The sequence below is a fragment of the Solanum pennellii genome, chromosome 12 (genome assembly GCF_001406875.1).
Source record: "Solanum pennellii chromosome 12, SPENNV200".
NCBI lineage: Eukaryota > Viridiplantae > Streptophyta > Magnoliopsida > Solanales > Solanaceae > Solanum > Solanum pennellii.
In genome coordinates, this window is record NC_028648.1 from 60,092,444 (window position 1) to 60,117,211 (window position 24,768).

General features: G+C 31.8%; 2 protein-coding genes across 2 annotated transcripts; one reads left to right on the forward strand and one right to left on the reverse strand.

Annotated features, from left to right (window-relative positions):
- Positions 1–1,185: 1,185 nt before the first annotated feature.
- On the forward strand, positions 1,186–3,093 carry LOC107007616 (3-oxoacyl-[acyl-carrier-protein] reductase FabG-like). Its single transcript, XM_015206305.2, has 3 exons — positions 1,186–1,604; positions 1,681–1,913; positions 2,649–3,093. Exons 1-3 carry the CDS (start codon positions 1,307–1,309, stop codon positions 2,925–2,927), a joined length of 810 nt encoding a protein of 269 aa, XP_015061791.1. The 5' UTR covers positions 1,186–1,306; the 3' UTR covers positions 2,928–3,093.
- Positions 3,094–18,663: 15,570 nt separating this feature from the next.
- Positions 18,664–20,228, reverse strand: LOC114075332. Its single transcript, XM_027913813.1, has 2 exons — positions 19,043–20,228; positions 18,664–18,698 (listed from the first exon to the last, which is right to left on the reverse strand). Exons 1-2 carry the CDS (start codon positions 20,226–20,228, stop codon positions 18,664–18,666), a joined length of 1,221 nt encoding a protein of 406 aa, XP_027769614.1.
- Positions 20,229–24,768: the final 4,540 nt, after the last annotated feature.

Here is a 24,768-nt window from a genome sequence, read left to right on the forward strand (position 1 = left end):
TATATATATACCATTTATATAGTTTCCTACTTAGCACTTACATTAAACAAACAAAGTGATAAGATTCTTATTAGGTAAATGTAACATCATTCATTAAAATATATTTATTAGAAGTCAAATATATTTGAATATGTAGTGTCCTAATAAGAGTTGGAGGCTTATAATATGAATGTATAATTTCTTTGTATGGACCATTTATTAGATGATAAAATATATAGAGACCATTTTTTCAACGAGTTAAAGTGTATATTTATCTCTTTTATTCTTATAAAAATGACATACAATTTGTCTGTTTAAAATCAAATTAGATCAGATCAGATTTTTTTTACTAATATAATTGACTTGAATAAGTTTTTAATCAAATCATGAACATCCTTTCAAGATTAATTAGTTGACTAGAATTCTAAACCAACTTAATCACTGAGCCCTTTTGTCATGATCCAAATTTTGAGATCTAGATTGGGAAAGGACACCTAATAATTAAGTTACTCCCCATAACGTATCTCCAAATTTATTAAAAATACTAAACAATATTGGTGTAGTCAAAATTTTCATTAAGAGAGTTATGATTATAGTAGAAAAATAATTATGAGGCCAGCAGAAGTGTCAATGGTCATAGTAGGAACACACAATCTCAAAAAATTCTTACAAATCCTTTATTATTAAACTAAACTTTTAACTATTGTTAATAACATGTCTTAATACATTTGTTTTACTAAATTTGATCTCTAAAACGATAAACATATTCCCGAATTATCATAAATGGTACGTCCCTCCATCTTTCTTAAGGGTGTTTTTTTTTTTAATTGTGAGTAAAAATTAAATTAAACTTGTCTAGGCCTTTAAGAATATGACACGTGTCCCTCCGTCTATCCTAAGGGTATATACGTTCCGAAATATTGATGATAAGGATATATATAACCCGAAAGTATAACGAAAGGTATTGACATATCATTTATGATAGTTCGAAGTTATATTTATCTTTTTTTCCTTACATAATACAATTTTCTGACGAATGAATGTCGCTTGACACCCCTTAGCCAAGGATGGATCCGCCCCGAATAGGTTGGCTAGACCAATAATAAAACTTGATTTCTTACATTACTACATAAATATTATTGATATTTCTGTGACAATTATAGAGAAATTTACTAGCTAGGGTGGCTGACTGACTTGACTGGTCGTTGACTAGCAAAAACAGGACAAGAATTTATATCTAGTGGTGGCTACTAGTTATCCATTACTCTTCTATTCTCTACAAAAAAATACATAAATCCAGTACTACATACAAATCAATTTATTAACAATGGAGCCGTGGCATGACTTTATTGGAAAAATAGTGATGGTAACCGGTGCATCATCAGGGATCGGGCTAGAGCTCTGTCTCGACTTGGCCAAAGCCGGTTGTAACATCATCGCTGCTGCTCGTCGTGTTGACAGACTGAAATCTCTATGCGATGAGATCAATTCAAAAGGCAACAGACGTGCATTTGCCCTCGAACTTGATGTTACTGCTGATGGTGCTGCAATTGAGTCCGCTCTACAAATAGGTTGGGATGCCTTTGGACATATCGACGTCTTGATTAACAACGCTGGCGTTAGAGGTACTTGATTAGTATTATTTTATGAACAACTATTATAAGTAGTAACTGTGTCACGTAAAACGAATTAATTTTATAGGTAGTGTGAGGTCTTCATTGGAATTAAGGGAGGAAGAGTGGGAGCATACTTTTAACACGAATCTAAAAGGGGCATGGTTGGTGTCAAAATGTGTTTGTAGACGAATGCGCGATGCTGAACAGGGCGGAGGATCTGTTATTAATATCTCTTCAGCTGCAGCTCTGAATCGAGTAGTATACAAAGGGAGTCTTGCTTATGCTTCTTCAAAGATGGCTCTTGACATGGTCACTAAGGTAGAGAGCCTCTACTTAAAATTATGCATGCATCCTTCTACCTATTCTTTCAAAATTATTACGTATATTATCATTAATTAAGAGTTTTCTATTATATATTGGAGAAGATATACTTAAATTCATATATGTTTGCTACCAGATGCACTAAAATAGATGGAGAGAGAAGCGAGTGAGATCGTCATGTGACATGTATATTAGATAAATGGGAATCACACAAAACATGTATTTTGGTGTGATATGCATGTATCTGAATACCAGATTCATAGGAGAATGACAAGTGAAATTTTGTTATATATCCCCTATACATGCAAATCCATTTGAATATAATGTATCTAAATGTATTTCAAGATATATACTCCTTCCGTTTAAAAAAGAAGGATTTCTTTTCGTTTTTGTCTGTTTAAAAAAGAATGACCTCTTTCTTTTTTTGGTAACATTTTAATTTCAGTTTTCCACATGACATGTTTAAGGCTACAAGATCAAAGGGACAATTTTATACATTTGACCTAACTTTAATTTAGGACCACAAGATTCAAAAATCTTCTTTATATTCTTAAACTCCGTGTCAAGTCAAACCAGGTCATTTTTTGTGAAACGAAGGAAGTATATATATTTGGATGCACCGAAATTTGATTAGATTCGTAAGATTACAAGCCAGAGAGTATCTACGTAATTAACTTCTAAATTAATGGAAATTTTATAAGACTCCCTATATAATCTAATGATGAATTGCAGATCATGGCTATTGAGTTAGGAGTAGATAATATCAGAGTGAACTCAATATCTCCAGGATTTTTCAAGTCTGAGATAACAGAAGGTCTTTTCAAACTCAAAGGGTTCCATAAGTTCCTTTTGAAGACTGTTCCTTTGAGATTCATTGCAACGACAGATCCGGGTTTAACATCACTTGTTCGATACCTGATTCATGATTCTTCCAAATATGTAACGGGAAATGTTTTCATCGTCGATGGTGGATCAACCATTGTAGGTGTTCCCATCTTCTCATCATTGTAGAATTTGATGAACAAGACATCAAGTTCAAATTATATGAATTTTATCATATATATTTATGTTTCACGTCGAAATATTGAATTCAAATGAATATGTAACTAAACAATATAACTTGTCCGGTTACATCTATGGAAGTGAGAATATAGTATTTATCACCTTCAATGGATCATCCTTGAATTATGATAGTATTTTTCATACTGTATTATTTTGTGGAAAAAGTCACGATGATAGAAATAACTTTTAGTGACAATAAATATGCATATTAATAAAAAGTGTTAAAAATCTTTATCAACATTAGTTAATTGTTATTAGATTCAATGTTACTATAAGCTTCAATGGCGTTTACAAAGAGTGCTAAAATGAAATTATTACTAGTAATTGTCTCTCTCTATATATAGCAACAATTAAGTTATCACCGTTAATTAATTGTTGCTAAAGATCATTTTTGATTTAATGAGTTTAAATAACTATGTAATTTATTCACTTTTCGTGTTTCATTTTACTTGTATATACAATATTTTTTCCGATAAACAGTATCTAATTGGACACCCACCCAATCACGTAACTCCGCCGCTTAGTGTAGTGAGGCACTTTGAATAGGCAAGAGTGTAGTGAGCCACAATATTTAATTATAGGGTATATGTGAGCTATTTTTGTAATAACAAAGGCATATATGAGTTACTTTTGTAACTATATCGTAATGTGATCCACTTTTTATAACAATAAGTGTATATGTATATTATTTTTATAATGAAAGATAAATCAATTTTAAATTATAAAATTCAATTGAATCTATAATATTTATTTAAAGTGAATTAATATGTAATATATATGTATTATAACTATTTTTAAAAATATATTATGCTTATTTGGTAAGAAGTTGAAACATTATATTATAAATGTATTAAAATGTGTGATAAATATATTATCTATCAATAAAACTTGTATTATATGTGAATAATAATTTATTTTTGTAATTTGAATTAAAAGCGTATTATAAATATATTAAAAGTAAAAAAAGTGAAAAAAAATATTATCACTATAAATGATAAATATTTTTTTATTTATATTATATTTATATAAGTTTCGCAAAAAGATAAAATTTATGAAAATATCTCTACTGACTAATCATTTTAATAATAGGGAAAATTGTACATAATAGCAAATATTTAAATCAAAATAAATTCTATAGGTACTATTTAATTTATTTGTACTGCGCAGCATATGTTGCACATATTTTGCTAATTTGATTGGAACCCACACATCTAAAAAAAAAAGCGAAAGATTTATTTTATACAAATCCATTTCCTGTCTTCTCTTTCCCATTTTCTTTCAATTTTTCCTAAAATCTCTCCCCAAAACAATTTTTTTCAATTGATTGGGGCCCACACACTATTTTTATACAAATTCATTAGCTATTTTTACTCTCCCAGTTTCTTTCAATTTCTCCTAAAATCTCTTCCCAAATCAGAATTTTCTTAAAAAATTACATATAGTTTCCACTGATATAAATTTTAATATTATACACAATTTTTTAAAATTATAATGTACAGTTCCACTAATACATTAATAGTTATTGTATTAGTAGTATCACAACAGTTTCTCTGTATATACAATATAAACATTTACATTTGATACAATTTTGTGCATTGTTTTTTTATAAGGGTACTTTTTGTATAATGATCATTTAGACATATACAATTGTACAAACTTATACACATACACAAATTGAAATCTGTTTGTATAATGTATATACACAGAATCATACATCCAAACTAAGGACGAACGATCACTGTATAAATAAACAAATTTGAAAAAATAGACAACAGTTTCATATACTTATTCAACTCAAAACAACACCAATAGGTATATGTATATAAACTACAACGAGTTCTATTTTTCATTTATATACATATTCCCAATATACACTTATATAAACAATTTCTTTTGTCTTTCTCTCTTTCTCGTTTTATATAAATTCAAATTATATATAATTTCTCTCTTTCTCGTTTTATACAATTTATTTCATACAATTCGTTTCAATTGTATATGTATAGCGAATTATACACATATATGTTTACTATGGAGCGCAATTATATAAATTTTGCTATAGCATATAAATATAAATTTTGTATTTGCTATATGTGAAAATTGCCCTTAATAATACGGATGCTGTTTAGCCACGAAGAAGGGCATAAACAAATTCTCTCCATATAGCTTTGGTTGAGTATGCAAACAAAAGTCTTTGTGTTGCACTAGTTGATTCAAACTTTCCTTCATTAAATTTAACTTTTGTACATAACTTTATGGACCCATTCCTAAAGAAAAATATAATTTTTTTTTATATTTACTATAAATATCTTTTAGTTTAGTTTGAATTTATATTCATGCTCTTTAATTTTGATATACACAAGTAGATACATAAATTTATATAAAATTAAATAAATAAACATATTCGTCTTACGTAATATTTTACATAAAAATTTTATATCCAACATAATGTCATATGTGTATTATGTCAGATAAAATGTGTTTATTTACTTATTTAATTTTATATACATTTAAGTGGAATTTAAACACACCTAAAATTAAAATAAATAAATACCAACTGATGTCAAATAAAAAAAACATATTTATGACTATGTATTGTTTATAATTCTTTCACTCTGAATTTCAAAACGAAAACTACTAACACACAAAAGTCTAATTACAATTTGATGTTACTCTCTTTTAGTGACTCATAAAATCATAGTGGATCTCATTTATTATCCTCTAAAAGCAAAAAAGATAAAGTCCTTGCACGAGTTTTGACGTATAAATTTCAAACATAATATCTTTTCTGTTTTTAATTATTTGTTCATTTTTTCTTTTATAATTATTCATAATTATTTATTCATTTTGACAAATTAATAAAGAACGATTTTTTACCTATTATGTTTTAATTAATTTTAGGTTGCTCACTCTCTTTGAGTGAGTGCACACACTATTTATGTAAAGTGGACAAAAAATGATGTAATAATATTAGTTCAAGATGATTTAGTGGGCTAATAGGAGTCCCTTATAGTTAAGGTGTCTTTTTAAAAATTCCGACAAGTTCATGTGTCTCTTTATGTCTTATTTTTATGAACAAATACATTAGTTAACACCAATACTCAAGTATTATAAGAAAAACTTGACCAAAATGAAATTGTCGTTTGTTGGCCTTTCCAACTTTTATACAGTCGAATATTTTCACATTTTGCTACCTACACATTCTATTATTTTTCATTTTTTTTTGTTTCTGAGTTGTCAAATGTGGTTATCTTTTGTTTGACAACAATGAATTCATATGTATGCTTATTGGTATATTCATTCTTTGTTTAACAATAATGTATTAATTTTCAAATTGCCGTGTTCATATACAAAATTGTTATATTTTATCTTGTTTAATATATTAATACATTGAGTTATTACACATACTGTATCCTTGATATATTAATACTTTAAATTTTATAAATGAAGATACTAATTTGAATTTGTATAATTAATACATTTCTCTTATTTAGTTCATTGTAATTAAAACGGTATCAATGTATAAATAGAAAAATAAAAAAGCATATATAATAATACTGCTAGAAAAAGACATAAATTATAGTTATTTTTTATAAATATCATACTTATTGTTATTGAACTTTAATAACCCTATAAGTATATAAGTTATTTTTGTAAGTTGCTCAGAGAAAATATGTGAGATACCTTGTAACATTTTATAAATTAGAAAACTATGTTTGGATTATTTTTATTAAAATAGCCTCATTTGTTAGATGACGGAGGTATATATGTTGTCATTTTTTTAATGAGGGTATATTCGCTCTATATCTTTAAGTTAACTGGTAATATTTTTCTCAATGGACAAATTAACTAGCAGTACTTGAAAGTTTGTTTGACGTTGCTATTGGGAGGCCAAAATCACTTGTTTTGAAAAAAATAAAGGTGTTTGACTAAGTAAAAATTGATTTAATTGGATGCAGAAACAATTTTTTTATTGTTGAGAAGAAATTAATTTTTTTTTGCTTCTTAAACAGAGAGGCAAAAATTATTTTTTCAAAACCAAACTATCCTTGCCATATATACATATTTACTAATATATTTCGTATATTTATTTATCTTTTTGGTGAATTTTCTTATATAGTGATTTAATTTGTGGATGATTTTTAAATTGATTTTGCTCGATATTTTTAATTATACTTAAATTATTATGTTAATATTATATCAAGACATACTTTTTTTATTTATCTATGTCTAATATTGATTGAAAGTTATATATATATAATTAATTTAATGAAAATAAAGTATTAATTAAAATTTTATAATAGATATTTAAAATAATTTTTCCCTATGAAATAATTTTAATACTGATAAATTTTTTTCCATAATTTGACTCTCAAAATACTTTTTAAAGATGATCAGTCAACATAATCTATTTATCAAAAACATTTTTTCCAATGAATTGCCAATTTGATTTTTTTTTTTCAAAAACACTTTAAAAAACTATTTTTAAAAGTGTACTTCTAAAAATAAGATATTTTTAACAATAATGCCAAACAAGCTCTAAATTCAAAAATGGCAACTATGAAAAAAGAATGGAAACATTAATGGTTTATGAAGTCCTTGCAATCTTGACATAGGAATTTCATATGAAAGCTACAACACACAAATAGTCTTATTTGGTTTACAAGTAGTATTTTTACTTGTTGCTATTGACTAGAGATAGGTTAGGTTAAGTTAATGAGTAAACATCAAAATGAAAATTCAAGTGAAAGGATGTATATATACATTTGTATGTTGTATCTTTCTTTGAAATACAACTAACATATTATTTCCATTCATACATGTCTTTCTTGACTCTTCATCTCTTTTGTTTTTATCTATTTTTCTACAAGTAGAGGACTCTAAATGAGATTCCCAATGATAAATAGATTAAGACTTTGGTTTGGCTAAAGCCAACCAAAAAGGACTATTCGTGTTGGATTGATTTAAAAGTTGGTCAAATCTACTTTTAAGTCAGTTTTCAACTTTTGAAAGCCTTTGGTAAATATAAAAAATAACTTAAAATAACAAAAGTTGGTCAAATCTAGTGTATATATATTCTTGATGTCTCAAATTAGACATATTTTTATTTTAAATTTCAAAAATGTCATATGACTTTTATAAATTACTTCAATTATTTTTCTTCACCCCACCAAGTCCGATTCAATTTTTTTTTTAAAAGAACAATTCCTCTTTTATTCCATTTATGATTGAGAGATTGAATCTTTTATCTGGGTCAGATTTGGAGGGGTAAAAAAATACGTGAGATATCTTGTGACATTTTATAAATTAAAAAACTATTTTTGGATTATTCTTTTTAATTCAGTTTATTAACAAAATTTTTTTAATATAAAATCTGCCTTATTTGTTAGACGACAGAGCACTACACAAAAAAAATTATTAGCGGTAATTAATTTTTCATTGCCCCTAAATATATATTTTTAGCGGCAATTAATATCCTTTGTATATTTCCCTAAAGTCTTTAGCGACAGTGGTTCTAATGACACTTAACTAATGCCTGTAAAGACTTTAACACTATTTATTAATGTCAATATTTATTATTGTTAAAAGTTATTTTTTTTGTTATAGTGAAGATATATGTGTCATTGTTTTAATAAGAATATATTCTCTCTAAATCTTAAAGTTGAGTGAATAATATTTTTTTGGATAGACGTTGCTATTGGGAAACAGAAATCACTTATTTTGAGGGAAACAAAATATTGTTTTGGAAAAGTTAAGGTGTTTGGCTAAGTAAAATCTAATTGGATGTTGAAATAATTTTTTATTATTGCGAAGAAGTTATTTGTTTTTTGTTTTTTGAGCAAAAAAAAGAAAATTATTTTTTCAAGACCACCTATCCGTGCGATATATACATATTTATTGATATATTTCGTATATTTATTTCTTTTAGTGGTGAATTTTCTTATGTAGCGTTTTAATTTGTGAAATGATTTTTAAATTTATTTTGCTTGATATTTTTAATTATACTTAAATTATTATGTTAATATTATACCAATACTTGTTTTTATTTATCTATGTTTAATATTGATTGAAAATTTGAATATAGATATAATTAATTTTAAAAAAGTAAAACATTAATAAAATTTTTTATAATAGATATTTAGAATAATTTCTCCCTATAAAATAATCTTAATATTGATAAAAAATATTTTCCATAATTTACTCTCAAAATACTTTTTAAAGATGATTAGTCAAACACAATCTATTTATCAAAAGCATTTTTCCAATGAATTGCCAATTTGTTTTTTTAAAAAAAATCAAAAACACTTTGTTTTTTTTAAAAAAAAAACTATTTTGAAAGAACTTCTAAAAATAAGCTATTTTTATCGATAATGCCAAACAAGCTCTAAATTCTAAAATGGCAACTATGGAAAAAGAATGGAATATCCAACGCATAGTGCTAATGACAAGTAGAGTTAGGTTACGTTAACTTAATGAGTAAACATCAAAAAGAAAATTCAAGTGGAAGGATATATACATTTGTGTGTTGTATCTTTCATTTGAGATACAACTAGCATATCCATTCTTGGATGTCTTTCTTGACTCTGCTCATTTGTTTTTATCTATTTTTGTACTTGTATAGGATTCTAAATGAAATTAACTGAGGAAAAGAATCAAATATGCGCCTAAATTATTCGAAAATGTCTAGTTAATTTAGGTGAAACTATCTTATTAAACATACATCCTTACTCTCTCTCTCTCTCTATATATATATATATACATTCTACCATATATGTTAGGGGAAGATATACCTAAATTCATGTATGTTTGCTATCAGATACACTAAAATAGATGGAGCGAGAAGCGAGTGAGATCGTCATGTGTCATGTATCCCAGATACATGCAAATCACATAAAAAATTTGGTGTGATCCGCATGTATTTGGTATGATGTGCATGTATCTGAAATACCAGATACATAGGAGAGTGGTGAGTGAAATTTTGTTATGTATCCCAGATAAATGCAAATCCATTTGGCTTTATAAATTTGTCTTCCAACTTTTTTTTCCATTCGAAGTTTCGTATTCGTATTAAAGTTCGACTAAATCTAGATTTGCACCGAAAAGTCCTATATTGAGGGTAAAACGCCTCCTAATAGAGACGACTCTGTACCGAAGGTGATTTGAATCCGAGACCTCTGAGTAGGGATGAAGGGGGTACTTATCTCTCGTTATGCCCTTCAACTTTGAATGTGCACTAGAAAACACTTGCGTCCTGCATGACATAATATACATATAACATCACATAGGACAAAAATTATCATGTAGGCCTAAATTATGTAAGATTCGGATTTGGTGGTCTCAGACTTTTCAAGAGTTGTTTCATAAGTACGATTGTCATGTATGTTTAAAGTTAGATAATTAAATATATCTGAAATTTATATACACAAGCAATTCAACAAACTTCATATGCATATTTTTAGAATCGCTTTGGTCATACTCATATATATAACTTTTTTTATTATTACTTTTCATTCAAAGTTTGATATTCATATTGAAACATGATTACATTAGGGTATAATGTAATTCTCAAATAATTAAAGTTAACAATTTTTTTAAAAATTGATTATGGCTTAAATAAACTTATTGAGATTGTCTATCCATGCACTTCCCCATGCACCCGCCAAGCATATATGGCCACTTTTGTTGAATATAGTCTATTTAAGGATATTAATTTGGTTAAGATCTAATTGTGTTATTTTCTTAAATAATATAGCCCTCTCACTTGTTAATTTGTGGATTTTGACTATCAATAAAGTTGACCAGACCATCACTTTGTTATTTTTGTGGATTTGACTACCAATAGAGAGACTTTGACCGGAAAAGAGTAAGAGTGAAAAGCGAGATTCCAAAGAGAGGGAAAGGCGAGAACGGCGAGAGAGGAAGAGAGGAAAGAGAGAGAATATAATTATAGCTAGAAGTAAGTTCTGAATTGTAATTAATACAAACTGTAATTATGTTAGCTAATAAATTAGTACTTATATGTTTACCTAATCGCATAATTTTCTAAAAATTATATGTATATATAAATATATCATCTTCTGAAGCTGAAAAAAAGTATGATATAATTCAAAATACACCATAGTCTTTAAATTTTAATCTTTAAATCTTAAATCAACCTCTGTAAGTGATATATAATACATTAAAGTCAAAAGAGGCAACTATAAAAGAATGTTAATGTTGCAGAATGTTGACTTAGAAATTTTAAATGATAGCTACAACACACAATTATTATGTCCATTTGCTTTGAATTTTCGTTGTGATGTTTACTCATTAACTGATTATATTACGCCTTTACTATAATTATATAACATGTGTGCATTATCCACTCAAATAATAGTATTATTTTGTATTGAATTCTATGAAAAAAATCTTTGTATATTTTTATTTTTCCTTAAAAATATATCTTTTATTTTTATTTAACATTTTTGGCATATAATAAAAACCATATTTTTCATATTTTTTTCCCTTAACTCTAACTACTTCAGTGCAAATCATTTTCCAAAATATAAGATTTACATATCAATTAATATAAATGATATTATAAAATACTCACAAGTCACGTCATGAATTAACTATTTATCAAGAAATATGTAAAATTCAAACTCGACATATTTTTTTACTTGAAAAATCAACTGAGCTCACTAAATCCAATATAAAACGATCACAAGTCTAATATTCAATGGTTTAAATCATTTGACATTTAATCTTGCGTTTTCGTCACAAATTTATGCACTCATTCCTAAAGAAAATTAGGATGTTGTATACATTTTGCATTGTTTATAAGCCATACCATGGAAATTTCAAAAGAAAGCAACAACACACAAAAGTCTAATTACAATTCTTTTTAAGTAATCATAGTATATCTCTTGTATAAAGAAAAATCAAATAAAACAAAGAACTTAGTCAAGAAAAACAACCATATGAAAGTAAATGGAGACATTATTATTTTTTAAAGTGCTTTGTACGAGTGTTTATGTTGAAATTTCAAATGAAAACTATGCAACACGCAAATATCTTTTTCCTTTGATTTCATTGTAATGTTTATTCATTAAAAGAAAATTTGAACTTTGTACGCAAAGTTATGAAACCATTTAGAAATGGCAATGAGGCGGGGCAGATGCGAGGCAGGGTGGATTTAAGGCTATATGGGGTGGGGTGGGTTTAAGCTTATGTGGGGCAGGTTGGATGCGGGCCAGGTTGAAGTGGCTTTTTTAAAAGTTAATGTGGGGCCAGGGGGTTTATGTGATTTTATGTCGGTTCAAACTTAATTTTAACTTTTTACATGTTTTTGAGTGATAGAACATTATTTCTTAAGATAATTTCATTAAAGCTACTAAATATTCAAGATAATAAATGAAAATGGTTCAACAAAAAATAATATAATTTCTTGCATGTTTCCCAATTGACCTCTAAAAAACAAAATTTTAAGTCACTATCCTATTAAATTGATACAACTTAATGAAAAAATGAATTTATTTTTAGTATCAAACATAACTAGAAAAAGAAAATATTAAAAAAGTTTATGCGGAGCGGCTCTATGCGGGGTTGGGTGGGGCGGGTTGAAAATGAAAAGTGTTGCTATGCGGGGCGGAGTGAATTGAAAATTTTACGGGTTAAGCTCAATCCGCACCACCCCCGCCCCATTGCCATCCCTAAACCCATTCCTAAAGAATATTATAAGGCATAATGTATAGACATATTATTTAACTGAGATTCTATTTATGCTCTTTAACTTTAGGTGTATATAAGTAGACATTTAAATCTGTATAAAATTGAATAAGTATACACATACATCCTATATGACAATCAATTACACATAGAACACCATATAGGATGTGAATTATCACGTAAGACGCCATGTAAGATGCATATGTCTGCTTATTTAATATTATACAAATTTAATTATGCAGATTTAAAATTAATAATTACGTATATCAACTAAAGTTAAGCTAAAAGACATATTTATATATTACTTTAAAAGGTCTCGCTGTGGAGAATCCTCTACATGGACAGCTGACAGCTCCTCTTAAAACACAAAAATAGATAAAACAAAGAGCAAGTCAAGAAAGATTTCTATGAATCTTCAAGAATGGAAACTTTTTCCTATGTACCAAAAACAATAAATGAAGAATGCAAATGTTAAATCCTTGTACGAGTTTTGACCTGGAAATTTCAAATGAAAAATACGAAGCACATATAATTGCTTTCAACCATCATTGGTTAGATATTCAGTGAAGTAATATATAAATGTGTTATTTAGCTTAGTTTTATATGTTTATGTCTTTTAACTTTATTCTTTCGATTTTTTATTCCGTGTGCGATACTCATATTGGAATCCGCTAAATCCAAAGTTACACCAAAAAGTCTCATACAACTATGTATCAAAGGGACTCAAACTCAAGTCTCTGGTTAAGGATGAATGAGTATACATAAATTATGCCCCCAAACTTTGGATGAGAACAAGTAGACAACTGAAATTGTATAATATTGAACAAGTAAACATACACACCCGATATAGCATATTGATACACATAAGACGTCACATAGGATGAGAATTACTCTCTCCGTCCACAAATACTAAAAATAAATGTCCAAGATTAACTGTCAATTAAGTAATCAAGAAATAATTTTTTTTTCAATTCTGCCCTTAATAATTACTCCATTTTATTCATTGGAAAAGTAATGTAAACTTTTGATATTCTTGGTACGGTAAAATTATGTTAGTCAAATTACACCTTGTATTAAATTTTCTTTGAGGAGAATGCATGACCTAACCCTGACAAACAATTGTGGACGAAGAGAGTATCATGTAGGATAACAAGTAAAATATATGTGTTTATTTATTCACTTTATACAAATTTAAATGCCTAATTATGTCAAATTTAATTTTTTTCAGATACCCAACACCATTCAATTTCACTTCCCAACGGCATCCACAACATAAATTTTCATAGGTTCGGATCCCTAACTAACATAATAATGTACAATAGAAAGTTAAATCCAATAGAGATTTTTCAAATACATAAATGCGGCTTTTAATTTGATTTTATATATTTATGTTCTTGAATTATTATTATTTTTATTTCCCATTTGATATTTCACGTCCAGATTAGAGTTTGATTAAATTTAAATTTGAGCTATAGAAAATCCAGCATTGGTTGTAGAACGCCCCTTAACAAAGGAAACTCTATATCTAGGGGGACATGAATCCGAGATCACTGGTTAAAGATGAATCAATACTTACTTCTGGTTATTGTCTCTAATTTTGGATATGCAAAAGCGATACTTAAACTTGTATAAAATTAAACAAGTAAAATTATGCGTGCTGCGTGATATAATACATATAAACCGTCACATAAAAATAATTGTACCATAAAACACCAAATAAGATATACGTGTCTCGTTTGTTCAACTCTATAAAATTGAAATTTCTAATTATGTGAGATTCAATTATTCCAAATACCCAACACCATTCAATGTTACTACCCAACATCATCCAGATCATAAATTTCTTAGACGATTTGGATATTTTCATGTCTATTCACTCTAAAATAAATAACCACCATCTCCCTATCCAACATAAGGTACACTAAAAACTTAAATCTGATAGAAAATTTTCAAGTTTATTAATGTACCTTTTAATTTAGTTTTACATCATTGCCTTCTAATTTCATTTTTTTATTTGATATACGATATTTATATTGAAGTCCGATATATTAAATTTAAATTTGCATCGAAAAATTTCATATTAAGGATAAATGCTCCCTGACAAACTGACTCTGTATCCAGAGAGAATCGAACACGAGACCATTGGTTAATTACAAATGAGTACTTACTTCTGGTTATACCCTCCAATTTTGGACATGCACAAGCAGAAACTTAAACAATGGTAATAAAATTGTCATGATCCAAAATTCTAGCATTTCATTGGCGAATTTCAAGCACTGTAACACGAAAATTATGCAAAATGAACCTTTGGGTCATTACACTTTTATTCTTAAAACAATGTGAAAGCTCCCAATATATACATTCAAACTCATCAGAATTAAACCAAAATTTGGTGATAAATTCAAAATCACTATATTATAAAATGCACTACAAACTTATTCTAATGAAATGCTCAAAACACTAATTTGAGATTGTTGTAATGATCCGTTCCGATTGTTATGACTAGACAGATGATGAAAGAAATTGGTCTAGAAAATTAAAATTTTCGGGTAGTGACTTAAACATTTAAGGTTAAGCCAATCTCAGATGGAATCTAAGCGAGCTGAGGTCTACGGCTATCCACGAATGAGTGGGGTGAAATGTCTGGTATTGGTTTATATTTTCTAGTAGTCAAGACATTAAGAAAGCTATAACATTTATGGAATCGAATTTGAGTGAGTAATGTTAAGATTGAAGAAGGCTGAAAACCTCCATGGATGAAAGCTTGATTAGAGAATTAGAGAAGAAGCATTGAAAATGTGTGTGTTATTTTTCATTGAGTGCCAAAACTGAAAAATGCACAGTGGTTATATAACAAACAAAAGAACAGAAAATGTAACCAACTTTCTGAACCTAACTAACTAATTAATTTGATAACTAACTAACTACACTAACATCCAAGTGTAATTACTAATTTAACCTAAATACCCCCCCTCAAATTGGAGCAGAGGTGATCGAAACCAATTTGTCTAAAAGCGTAGAGTGTTTAATCCCAGTAAGTGCTTTGGTAAGGATATCCGCCAATTGATCAGTAGTATCAATATAATGCAGTGTAACGNATATATATATATATATAGAATTAAAAAAAAGAGATTTAAAATAAAGAAAATTTGAAAATTGGATAAACGTTATCACAAAATTAATGAAGAAGACATTGGGGCAGAACTGAGATGGTTGAGGAATAAAATATGATATTATAACTCTTTTTATAGGAGTGGTGTTAAGATTGAAGAAGGCTGAAAACCTCCGTGGATGAAAGCTTGATTAGAGAAGAAGCATTGAAAATGTGTGTGTTATTTTCATTGAGTGCCAAAACTGAAAATGCACAGTGGTTATATAACAAACAAAAAACAGAAAATGTAACTAACTTTCTGAACCTAACTAACTAATTAATTTGATAACTAACTAACTACACTAACAGCTAAGTGTAATTACTAATTTAACCTCAATACCCCCCTCAAATTGGAGCAGAGGTGATCGAAACCAATTTGTCCAAAAGCGTAGAGTGTTTAATCCCAATAAGTGCTTTGGTAAGGATATCTGCCAACTGATCAGTAGTATCAATATGATGCAGTGTAACAAGCCCTTCTTGGAGTTTTGATCTCACAAAATGGCAATCCACTTCTATATGTTTCGTACGTTCATGAAAAACAGGATTTTTAGCAATATGTATGGCTGCTTGGCTATCACAAAACACAGGAAATGGTGCAGTCTGATATATATTCAGCTCCTCAAACAATCTTTGCAGCCAAGTTAATTCACCTACTACTTTTCTCAAGGACCTGTATTCTGCTTCAGCTGAAGAAAGTGAAATTGTTTCTTGTTTCTTGGACTTCCAGCTAATAGGACTGTCTCCTAACAATACAATATAACCACTAACAGATTTCCTTGAATCAGGGCATGCAGCCCAATCAGAATCACAATATGCCTGTACTTCAAAATTTGCAGCAGATGACATGAAAACACCTAGAGTAGGATCTTTTTTAAGGTATCTTAACATGTGAAAAACAACATGTAGATGAGGCTCTCCAGGATCTTGCATGTATTGACTGAGAAGTTGTACACCATAAGCAAGATCAAGCCTAGTATGTGTAAGAAAATTCAACTTGCCAATTAGTTTTCTATAGTAAGTAGGGTCATCCAGAACTTTCCCTTCATGGGATCTTAGCTTGATATTTGGATCCAGTGGAGAAGATAAAGGAGCCATGTGATCACAATTGAACTCTTTGAGAAGATCCAACCCAAACTTTCTCTGAGAAATCAAAATTCCATCATCTTTGTACAAGACTTCTAGGCCTAGAAAATAATGTAATCTGCCAAGATCTTTGATCTTAAACTGATTGTCAAGGAACCTTTTGAGCTCATCAATTTCATCAATATCTGTTCCTGTAAGTAAAATATCATCCACATAAACACCTAGAAAAACACTAGATGCACCTCTTTTCATGTAGAACAGTGAATAGTCATGAAGAGAATGTTCATATCCTCTTGTGTGTAGTGCTTCAGTCAGTTTTTCATACCACTGCCTACTAGCCTGCTTTAAACCATATAATGACTTGTTGAGTTTGCAAACCAAATTCTTGTGAGGAGTGACCAAACCTGGTGGTATGTCCATGTACACTTCCTCATGTAAATCTCCATGTAGGAAGGCATTGTTAACATCAAGCTGATGTATGTTCCACTGTTTCTTTGCAGCAACAGCAATGAGTGTTCTCACAGTGGTCATCTTGACCACAGGTGAGAAGGTTTCTGTATAGTCTATGTCATGATGTTGAGTATATCCCTTTACTACAAGCCTTGCGTTATACCTTTCTACACTTCCATCATTGTGTTTGACCTTATAAACCCACCTACAACCAATAGGCTTCTTATCCTTTGGTAGGTTTGTGAGAGTCCAAGTATTGTTGTCATGTAGGGCAAGAAACTCTTGTGTCATAGCCTCTTGCCATGCAGGATCCATAGATGCTTCCTCATATGAATTAGGTTCACAGTCATGAGAGACATTCATTACAAAAGACTGACTATCAGAATTAAAGACATCAGGAGACACATGATGTTTAAGAGTAAAAAGGGCACTCAAGGATGGAAAAGGTGGTTGTGGTGGTTGTGAATTTGAAACAGTTGGGGATGGTACATTGTGAACATAGTCAGACAAATATGCAGGAGTCTTATGTAGTCTTTGGGATCTTCTAAGCTGTGGTATGGATAGTGAATTTTCAGGTGTGATATAAGCAGGTGATGTGGAGGTAGTAGGTGATGTGGTGGGAACTTCAGTGGTTGTTTCATTACTGGAATGATCTTGATCATCATATGATATTGGATAATCATGAAGAGACACACAATGAAAAGGAAATTTTGGAAAATGAGTAGGATCTTTAGACATGACAAAAGGAAAGATAGTTTCATGAAAAATTACATCTCTTGAGACATGAATTTTCTGAGTGGATAAGTTCAAGACTTTGTAACCCTTTGTAGCATAATGATATCCAACAAACTATGAGTTGGTGTTTGATATGGACCCCAAATATCAACATGTAATAGTTCAAAAATGCCAGTAGTAGTGTGAGTTTTTGGTGGAAAGGGTAACCTGGATTGTCTTGCCATGGGGCATATAGGACAGAAGAAAGGTTGTTTTGATGAGAAGTTTACTGGTATGGAAGATATATTTTTCATCTTCACAAAAGGTACATGTCCAAGTCTATAATGCCACAACAAATCCACACTATCATTAGGAAAAGAATTAGAACTAAAAGAGTTGTCAACAACATTGTCTTTATTACCAACAAGAGAAGAGTTTATTGCATCTGAACGAGAGTTACATGAGAGAGATGTACATTGTACTTTATCACTGGATAGAGGGTAAAAAGAAGAGGAATGATATTGAGCATGTGAATCCTTTTGTAGGCAGTCTGAGCAAAGGAAGTAAAGACCATCATGCATCTTACCAATCTACAGAGGCCTCTTCGGTGAAGGGGCCTGCAACAGACAAGAAGTATTAGAAAAAAAGACAGTGCATTGAAGATGGTTTACAAGAGAGTTGATGGAGATTAAATTGTACTTGAAAGAGGGGGCATACAATACTCCTGACAGGATGATTTTAGGTGTAAGATGTACATTACCAACCATTGTGATTTTGACTCTATATCCATTTGGTAATCTGACTAACATTGGATAAGGTAGATTTACTGTATTCACAAGGTTATTTTTGTTAAAAGTCATGTGATGAGAAGCTCCTGAGTCTAGAATCCATAGGTCAGTCCTTGTTTTGAAACACTCACATGAAAGTTTAATATAATTAGGAGAAAAAGAACAAGCAGCACCTGCAAAGTTCACAGATCCACATACTCCATCATTTTGAAACTGATTCAGCAGGTGAGAAACTTGATCATATTGCTCCTTGGTGATAATGATATTCTCATTTCTTTGAGGATCATTACAAGAGGTTGAACTTGATTCCTTTGTCTGCCCACTAGTATCTCCATCACAGGATAGTCTTACAGAGTTTGCTGATGCACCTCTTCCTTTATTGTTATGCCTTGGATTTGGAAATGTGTTTTGCACTGTGTTCCTTGGATTGTGCTGATCACGAATAGAACCATTTGTGTCATTGGATGGATAGCCATGCAACTTGTAACACTTAGCTCTAACATGTCCTGTCCTTCTACAAAAATCACAAAAAGGCCTTCCTCTTGGTGTTGTGTTGGAGGTAGAATAATTTGTTTGAAAACTTCTACCTCCTGAACTTGATGAAACTGCAGCTAGAGAACTATTCTCAGTAAACATTTGATTATTTGGCTTAAACTCTCGTTGTTTTTCCTCTTGTACCAGTAAGGCAAAGGCTTGTGCCAAGGATGGTAAGGGATTCATCATCAAAATACTTCCCCTAATCGTAGTATATACCACATTCAAACCCATCAGAAATTGAATCAAACGTCTGTCTTGCTCTGCCTTCTGAACATTGGCTTTAGCTCCACACACACACACACAACTACACTGACTTGAAACACATAAACTGTTTAATTCCTCCCAAAGTTTCTTCATACGAGTGTAATACGTTGTGATATCGAGAACACCTTGATTAAGATCATTTATTTCCTTCTGAGTTTGATACAATTTTGCTCCATTTGTCTGATCATATCGATCCTCCAGTTCTGTCCACAATTCCAAAGCATCATTGACATATTCAACACTACCAGCAATATCTCGATCTAGAGAATTGAGAATCCATGAAGTGACCATATCATCACACCTCACCCATTGACGATAACTGGAATGATTCACCTCTGGTCTCTTACACTCACCATTGATGAACACTAGCTTGTTCTTCACTGACAATGAACGAAGTACACTACGACGCCATGAATGAAAACCAGTACCATTGAAAGGAATTGGTACAAGTACTGCTCCAGGATTATCTGAGGGATGAATGTAGAAGTGACTCCCTGCATCAATACCAGATGGAGGAACACTGTCTAATCCAGTGCTCGTAGAGGCAGAATTTGCCATTTATGTCTCAAAGGAAAAATTCAAAAGTTTACAGAAGATGAAATATGAAGATTTGATGCGCAAATTGAAGAAGAAAGAAGCAAGAAAATCAGAAACGTTCCTGCTCTGATACCATGTTAAGATTGAAGAAGGCTGAAAACCTCCATGGATGAAAGCTTGATTAGAGAATTAGAGAAGAAGCATTGAAAATGTGTGTGTTATTTTTCATTGAGTGCCAAAACTGAAAAATGCACAGTGGTTATATAACAAAAGAAAGAACAGAAAATGTAACTAACTTTCTGAACCTAAATAACTAATTAATTTGATAACTAACTAACTACACTAACAGCTAAGTGTAATTACTAATTTAACCTCAATAAGTAAAACTCCCGCAATTGAACTTGTGTTAAAGAATGACGAAAGTCCAACATCGGTGGTTAATGAGATGGGTGGTCTCCTTATAAGGCTTGGGCAATCCTCCTCCCTTTGAGCTAGCTTTTGGGGTGTGAGTTAGGCCTAAGACCTAATTTCACATGGTATCAGAGCCATGTTCGTCTCACCCGATGTTGGGACCCTCAAAATCAAAATTGCCCATGCACCAAATGCTAAGCATTGGGTGTGAGGTGGGGTGTTAAAGAATGACGAAAGTGCCACATCGGTGGTTAATGAGATGGGTGGGCTCCTTATAAGGCTTGGGCAATCCTCCTCCCTTTGAGCTAGCTTTTGGGGTGTGAGTTAGGCCTAAGACCTAATTTCACATGGTATCAGAGCCATGTTCGTCTCACCCGATGTTGGGACCCTCAAAATCAAAATTGCCCATGCACCAAATGCTAAGCATTGGGTGTGAGGTGGGGTGTTAAAGAATGACGAAAGTGCCACATCGGTGGTTAATGAGATGGGTGGGCTCCTTATAAGGCTTGGGCAATCCTCCTCCCTTTGAGCTAGCTTTTGGGGTGTGAGTTAGGCCTAAGACCTAATTTCACATGGTATCAGAGCCATGTTCGTCTCACCCGATGTTGGGACCCTCAAAATCAAAATTGCCCATGCACCAAATGCTAAGCATTGGGTGTGAGGTGGGGTGTTAAAGAATGACGAAAGTGCCACATCGGTGGTTAATGAGATGGGTGGGCTCCTTATAAGGCTTGGGCAATCCTCCTCCCTTTGAGCTAGCTTTTGGGGTGTGAGTTAGGCCTAAGACCTAATTTCACATGGTATCAGAGCCATGTTCGTCTCACCCGATGTTGGGACCCTCAAAATCAAAATTGCCCATGCACCAAATGCTAAGCATTGGGTGTGAGGTGGGGTGTTAAAGAATGACGAAAGTGCCACATCGGTGGTTAATGAGATGGGTGGGCTCCTTATAAGGCTTGGGCAATCCTCCTCCCTTTGAGCTAGCTTTTGGGGTGTGAGTTAGGCCTAAGACCTAATTTCACATGGTATCAGAGCCATGTTCGTCTCACCCGATGTTGGGACCCTCAAAATCAAAATTGCCCATGCACCAAATGCTAAGCATTGGGTGTGAGGTGGGGTGTTAAAGAATGACGAAAGTGCCACATCGGTGGTTAATGAGATGGGTGGGCTCCTTATAAGGCTTGGGCAATCCTCCTCCCTTTGAGCTAGCTTTTGGGGTGTGAGTTAGGCCTAAGACCTAATTTCACATGGTATCAGAGCCATGTTCGTCTCACCCGATGTTGGGACCCTCAAAATCAAAATTGCCCATGCACCAAATGCTAAGCATTGGGTGTGAGGTGGGGTGTTAAAGAATGACGAAAGTGCCACATCGGTGGTTAATGAGATGGGTGGGCTCCTTATAAGGCTTGGGCAATCCTCCTCCCTTTGAGCTAGCTTTTGGGGTGTGAGTTAGGCCTAAGACCTAATTTCACATGGTATCAGAGCCATGTTCGTCTCACCCGATGTTGGGACCCTCAAAATCAAAATTGCCCATGCACCAAATGCTAAGCATTGGGTGTGAGGTGGGGTGTTAAAGAATGACGAAAGTGCCACATCGGTGGTTAATGAGATGGGTGGGCTCCTTATAAGGCTTGGGCAATCCTCCTCCCTTTGAGCTAGCTTTTGGGGTGTGAGTTAGGCCTAAGACCTAATTTCACATGGTATCAGAGCCATGTTCGTCTCACCCGATGTTGGGACCCTCAAAATCAAAATTGCCCATGCACCAAATGCTAAGCATTGGGTGTGAGGTGGGGTGTTAAAGAATGACGAAAGTGCCACATCGGTGGTTAATGAGATGGGTGGTCTCCTTATAAGGCTTGGGCAATCCTCCTCCCTTTGAGCTAGCTTTTGGGGTGTGTGTTAGGCCTAAGACCTAATTTCACATGGTATCAGAGCCATGTTCGTCTCACCCGATGTTGGGACCCTCAAAATCAAAATTGCCCATGCACCAAATGCTAAGCATTGGGTGTGAGGTGGGGTGTTAAAGAATGACGAAAGTGCCACATCGGTGGTTAATGAGATGGGTTGGCTCCTTATAAGGCTTGGACAATCTTCCTCCCTTTGAGCTAGCTTTTGGGGTGTGAGTTAGGCCTAAGCCTAATTTCACAACTTGGCGTTAACGAGATAGTGAATTCGGGACGTCAAGGGAAAAAGATATGTTGCAAAAAATGGATTTTTAGAGGTTTCCGCGTGTTCGGGTGACAGGCCGCTATAGAGGGAGTGTGCAGGTGCTATAATGGGCTGACAACCACTAGTATAATGGGGTAAGTCGGGATTTTTATGCAGAAAAAGTTTATAATCCTCCTATTTTTGCATCTTTTTGTGTTTGAGAGGGATGACGTAGGGTAGTTCCTACTCAATTTTTCATAAAATTCATTTGTAAAGGTAATTCATTTATTACTCGATCCCCTATCTTGTAATTTGATTCTTAAGCCTTAGAATTTAGGATATTACTCTTGGCGAGCATTTTGACTGTATTTAATGGTGGGAATTACCTTGATTTTGGTAGAAAATTAATGGTCATGAATTGGCCTAAGATTAGGATTTGGTTATAATCTGGATATAATCAGGTCGGTTTTGATTGATTGTTTGTATGCGTTTATTGTTTAAACCAGGATCAAAATCAAAACACTGACAAACGGGAACACTCGAATTCTTTAAAATTTCAAAGAGGTTTGATTCGAGGTAGGTGGTGGTTGTATATATTTCAATTTATGTATGTATACATGTCTAATGCTTTACAGTATTAGTTGTGTAAATACATGTTTGGAAGAACATATGAAATGGCATCATGTTGATAATCTCATACAATGAGTCAATTTACTTTACTTGTGATTTTAAGTGTCATTGTTCACTGTGATTGTAGTTATATGCATGGTTGTTTGTGATTACTAGTTGGTCTGGTACCATGTCTGGTCTAAATACTAACACTGATTAACGTGGGTACTGTGTCAATACATTAACAATTGGTGTGTGAGTAGAGGAGCGAGTGTGTGTGATCGTGGTTCCTTGAGAGGACCAAATATGTGTCATTGTTGTTCCATGAGAGGATAAAGTTCTTATAATTTTGATCATCTAAGACATGTTTTCTGTGTATGTTCATTCTGGTAAGTACTGGGATACGAGTTATTTCCTAATTGTTGGTTTTATGTGTATTTCTATGTTGTAGTTGTCTATTTACATTCATGCTTTAGAATTGGCCGCATGACCCTATCATTACATTGTGGTTGTGTATTTATATTGACCCTATTCTTTCTTTTGAGTATCGGGCATTTTTTAGCGGTTGATATGAGACCTCAGTTAAGAGACGCTTGACTTCTAATCTAAGGTGATTTACTCTTCCGGATTACCATCGGTTCCTCTACATCTATTTGTCCATCCTTTCGGACAAAGAGATTAAACTATTAGTTCATATTTTTGGAATTGCATCCCCATTATTGACTACGTAATATGATTTTTGTACTATGACTTTCAATTTGTAAGGGTTTTATTTTCACAATATTTTCAATTTGTAAGGGGTTCAATTTGCATTCCTACCTATTTTATCTCGTGACTTGATTTTAGAAATGATGTTTTGGATTAATAGTTGGTTCTTCGACTGGGAGATAAGTGTGGATATTACTATGAAGAACTGGATCAAAACAATCGTCTTGAACCATTTGGTTGAGGTAAATATAAATCCATAAATTTAACTAGTAATCCAAGAAAGAGCAAAAAACACTCCTGAGCCTCTCAGGATTTGTCAAGGCCTTCCAACTAAGTTATAAATCATGTTTCGAACCTTGGAAATTGTCAAAACCCAAATTCGATATTGACTTTGGTGAAACCTTTTTACTTTTAGTTTCAAATATATCTCATAAAATATTAGATATTGATATTTCAAATTTCCGATACACATATATGAAGTTCGGTACTACTTTCTAGTTTGAATTTCTAACATAGATATTTTGTCCACTTAGATAAAAATATCAATTTATTTGTACTAGCAATTGACCTAACTGTAGAAATCCATGTGGAAATTTCACGTAGAAAAATCAAGGATTATATTGATGTATTGCTGTATTAATCGTGAGTTATAAGCTCTTTATATAGGAGAAATTATAAAGTCCTA